We start from the raw sequence: 4,816 nt of genomic DNA on the forward strand, positions 1-4,816 counted from the left end.
ATGCTGGGGCGAGACAGGTGGTTCAGCAGGTGAGAACACTAGTTTCTCTTGCAGAGGATTCAAGATAGGTTCCCAGCACTCACATGGTGGCTGACAACCATCCATAAATCAGTTCCAGGGAGTCCAACCCTCTCTTCTGGCTTTCGCTGGTATTGTAAGAAATGGATGCACCTAAGCCATGCAGGCAAAACACTCCTATGCATAGAAGTTTAATCCCATTCTAAATATAAACAATGCTAATATGACATTCTCTTAGCTACTATAAAGCCATTTGACCAAAAACAATTAGACACAAAATAACAAAGCCAGTACATGGTAAAAGAGACCCTGAACCTGTTTAGACTGTTGTTCCTGTTGCAGTCTGAACAGCCCTTTTTCTACTCGACCCTTCATTTGTGTTGCTGTTTCTCACTGTTCCTGTGAGTGTAAGTGAATCTTTCTCCTATCGGTTTAGAATTCCTGAGTTAAGTGATTGTTACACTCAAGAACAGCACTAAGATTATGAAGGACAAACTGTACCTTTTCCATTCAACCTCAGCATGCACATCTGCAACCTTTGCTTTCAAGAATTCTGCCATCTCTTCTTTCTTTTTGAGAAGACAGAGCAAATATGGTGTGAATCCATGCTGTAAAGAAAAATATTTCATATTTTCAAAATCATGTATTTCTCGACTGAACTAAAAATCTTAACACGGAATCTATGAACATACATGTAAGCTGTGAAGAGCACATCAGAAGTAGCCGCTCTTCCCTTTCCCGCCACACTTCCCCAAGTGCTATGCCTTTCCTTTGGAACACCCTTCCGATGCCTTGCGCTGCCCCTGACCTTCTCTCTCTTCAAACTCACTCTAAACGCACAGCTTCCAAGAATCTTTGTTTCTATACAGTTTCACCTCAATTGTCCCAACCGTGCAATGTAGTAGAAAAGGTTTTACATATTTCTGTTGAATGAGTGAGCTACAACGGTCATCTCTGGAGCAGAATTTCTCAATCTGTTATTTACAGAAGTGCTGCACAAATGAAAGGGATCATAACGGAACCAATAATTATAGGGCCAGTATTAAAGAAATCGCTTTCACTTGATCCTTATTCAAAAACACTTGTTTCTTATGCAAAACATTCACATTTAAAGAAGAGCTTCAGGGACATATTTACAGTTTTCCAGTAATGTGAATGCTTCACCCAGTTGGGGATGGAAGTCAACTGATCCTCTTCTATTTATGGTGGCAGGATCTGGATCCCACTGTAAGGTGTGCCTGCCCAAAATGGGCCCCCAAAGAAATGGGCTCCTAATTAAAAGAGAGGCTTCAAAAGAAGCTCAATTGCTTATTATTTTATTTATTTATTTTTGTTTTGAGTATCATGCTGGCATTTATGTAAGTGAATGCATGTCATGCAATGCCCCATGGAGGACAGAAGAAGCGGGTCTTGGAACACTGGAACTGGAGTTACAGATGGTTGTTAGCTGCCATGTGGGTGCTGGGATTCCAATCTGGGTCTTCTATAAGAGTTGTCAGTGCTCTTAACTACTGAGCCATCTCTCCAACCCTAATTGCTTATTATTTTAAGATACAAATTTACATCCTATCAGTTAGAAAACTCAGTACAAAGTTTTATTCTCACAATGATAATCTATTGACAGCATGCAAATTTTCTACTTTACATTCATTCTCATTCGGGTCCCAATTTAGTAACTAACGTTATTTTTCATTCTATGAAAACTACAAGCCAGAACTGAATATACACAGTCTATCAATAAAAATAAATATATGCCAGTCTATTGATAAAAATAAATAGAAAACTGAGACATTTGAGAGACTTTTTCTACAAGAAGAGGACACTAGGGCAGTGAATTCACTGGCTTTCCCTTTCATTTTCCCCACAATTACCACCTAGTCACTGCCAGGCTGGAGGCCTCAGAGTCCTCCTAAAATGACCTCAAGGCACATTTACAACTCAACAATATTCTTTCCCAAACTAAGAAGAATTGCTGTCTCCCAAACTAAACAGCATTTCTGTGTGTACATAAAAGTTGCAAAAAGTGAAGTAAACCATGTCTTCCTAGCATAGCCTTTCAATAACCAAGTTTGCAAATTTACTTGCACACCTGTGACCACAATCCCTTTCTCATGTTCCCTGTTTCAGTCACATCTCCGAGAGATAACCCACTTCCATATAACTCTCAAGAGCAACAAGATTTCCATTCATTAACAAAGTTTTTATTTTTTAATTAACTTATTTTTATTGTTTGTACATGGGTGTATGTGCATGATATGTGGGGGTGTGGGTCCAAATCCTCTAATTTTTATTTAAAATCAAACCCCATTCTGAGACAGATTTTGTTTTGCTTTACTACTTTACACTAATTATCTTCAAATAGGGGGTCTTGAATTATTACCCAGAACCCATGGGTAATAATTATAAGCAGGTTATAACCAGGGATGGTGGCTTATAACCCCAGCACTGTGATGCAGAGCTAGGAAGATCCCTGGCCAGCTACTCTAGCCTAATTGGTGAGCTGCAAGTTCAACTATAGACACTGTCTCAAAAACAATGTGAAGGGCAAGACAGATGGCTCAGGGGGTCAAGAACCACCACAAGTTCTCCTCAGACCTCCATGTGCAACAAAATACACAAGTCAAACAAATGTCTGGAAACTTTAGGTGGGCAGCTGGTAAGATAGCACAACAGGTAAAGGCCCGTGGTGCAGAAACCTGGTGACCTGAGTTCCACCCCTGGAACTCGTGTAAAGTTGAGAGAGCGAAGTCCACAAAGGCGTCTTCTGACCTCCACAAAAGCATCATGCACACACACCCTATAATAATAGACAAATAGAAATGTAACGTGATAAGAGTGAAAAACAGTTTCGGCTAACACTGATCTTGACTTCTGCCCTATGACTGTCTGTGTATACACAGGCACGCATGCAGGCACAAATATGTGATCATGTATACACAGATATAGAACACATACAAAGTCTCAGAATTTTATTCCTTTGGTGATTAACTCATTTCAAAACATTTTTAACCACAGAAAGCTTGACCTTCTACATGTGGAAAATGGAACTATGCGCCATTGTTACAAGTATCTGGGTAATGACGTTAAGTCATCTTTACCTTTGTTCTGGCTTCAATATCAGCACCGCAGGCCAGCAGTTTTTCAGCCATTCAGATGTTCCCCCCAAGCACGGCATAGTGGAGTGCATTTTTTCCACACACATTCATGGCGTGTGGATCAGCGCCAAGGTTAAGTAAAATCGACACGCATTCTTCATGGTCCTGCTGTACAGCCTGTGATTATTGTACACAGAAATAAACTAGCAATTCAAGGAATCCAAGATTAAATGTCCAAATATGTCACTGAATAATTACCCTTAAGTGAAATAAAATTTTATCCTAAGTATATTTACCCCTTCTTTTGAGACAGGGATCTGCTTAGGTAAGCTCAGCCTTGCCTCAATTCAAAATCTTCCTGCCTCCCGTGATAGGATTACAGGTGTATGTCAGCACACCTGCTTAGTGTTCTCAAATATTTCATTTTTGAAAATTTCTTACAGGAAAAGTGTATTTGCATTACTGAAACCCCCTCCGATCCCCCTCCTACTCCTCCTGTGTCAACCCAAGCCCTCTCAGTTTCTTCTCCTCCTCTTTGCTACATATACACCGTATGCTAATGTATATGGATATGAGTTTACACATACCGAAACTACGTAGTGGAGGTGGATTTTGTGTACCTGTGTTTAGACTTGCCCACTTGCGATCAGATAACATATCATGGAATTAGTCCCTGGAAAAAATGATTCTTCCTCCCTCAGCATCCATTGATTGCCTGCAGTTCATATTTAGAGGTGGGATTCCGTGAACCTTCCCCCGTCTTGGCATGTCAACTGGTTTTGTCCTCATGCAGACCTGGTTAGACTGCAATACATTGGAGATCTCACTGGTGCAAATTCTCCATCATATCTAGAAAGCATTAACTAGCAGCACACGCTAGAATATTCTAAGATTTTAATACTAATCCATCTCAACTGAAACTGTGGCCCAATAGCCACCTTAATTAGGGGTGTGCTCTTTTCACCATCACGGGCATTTACGTGAAAATTGCAATTTTTCTTGATGAGGAGCCACACCACATCTGGATGGTCATAGGTACAAGCATAATGCAGCGTGATCCTGTGGAAAGGAGAGGGGGTCTTAGGAACTTGGAGAACTGGGTCAAAGCACCTTCATCCAGACAATTCTACCTATTAGATAGCAGGTAATGAGTTCAGAGGAAAGGGACACCATTGGAGTTTCCTTGCTTCTCCACTTTTGCATTTATTCAGAGCAGTAGTGATACAGTGCATGGCCTGCCCCGTTCAAGGCAAGTGCTCTGCCAGTGAGGTGCCTCCATGCTAGACCAGCACGCCTGAATAAAAGGAACAACTGAAAATAAAATTGTAATTCTGCTCTAATCTCTTACCTATTACCTACTTTTCAGGCACCTAGGAGCTCAGTGACAATGGGGGTTAAAAATAGTAGCAATCTTTCAGAATGCAACTCTCATGCTTTAATGAGATTCTCAACAAAGTATGCAGAACTGAACTTAGCACCTAAGAGTTAGCTCAGAATATGGTAGAATCACTATTCCTACTGACAACAAACATAGTATTTCAATTGTGTGAAATAACAGAATCATACCTACATTGCAGGTGAAACATTTTTGTATTCAAATGAGTTTCATATTTCTTGAACTAAGAAAGGCTCAACTATATTACCCAGGCTGGACTAAATCTTGAAATCCTCCTAAATCAGCTTTCTAATAGCTCAAACTGCGG

At 40.4% G+C, this 4,816-nt stretch overlaps 1 protein-coding gene across 1 annotated transcript in view; it reads right to left on the bottom strand.

Moving 5' to 3' along the window:
* The window catches only part of LOC103739820 (putative ankyrin repeat domain-containing protein 30B-like), a 22,278-nt gene extending 17,775 nt beyond the window's left edge, over positions 1 to 4,503 (bottom strand). The window contains exons 1-4 of the mRNA XM_029567025.1: positions 4,052 to 4,503; positions 3,734 to 3,917; positions 3,117 to 3,290; positions 520 to 626 (exon numbers count right to left, since the gene is read on the bottom strand). Of these exons, the coding sequence (XP_029422885.1) occupies positions 520 to 626; positions 3,117 to 3,167 (158 nt within the window). The 5' untranslated portion in view covers positions 3,168 to 3,290; positions 3,734 to 3,917; positions 4,052 to 4,503. The remainder of the gene's footprint in view (positions 1 to 519; positions 627 to 3,116; positions 3,291 to 3,733; positions 3,918 to 4,051) is intronic.
* Between the last annotated feature and the right edge of the window lie 313 nt (positions 4,504 to 4,816).

This window comes from Nannospalax galili, unplaced genomic scaffold (genome assembly GCF_000622305.1).
Source record: "Nannospalax galili isolate Female #2095 unplaced genomic scaffold, S.galili_v1.0 scaffold299, whole genome shotgun sequence".
Lineage (NCBI taxonomy): Eukaryota > Metazoa > Chordata > Mammalia > Rodentia > Spalacidae > Nannospalax > Nannospalax galili.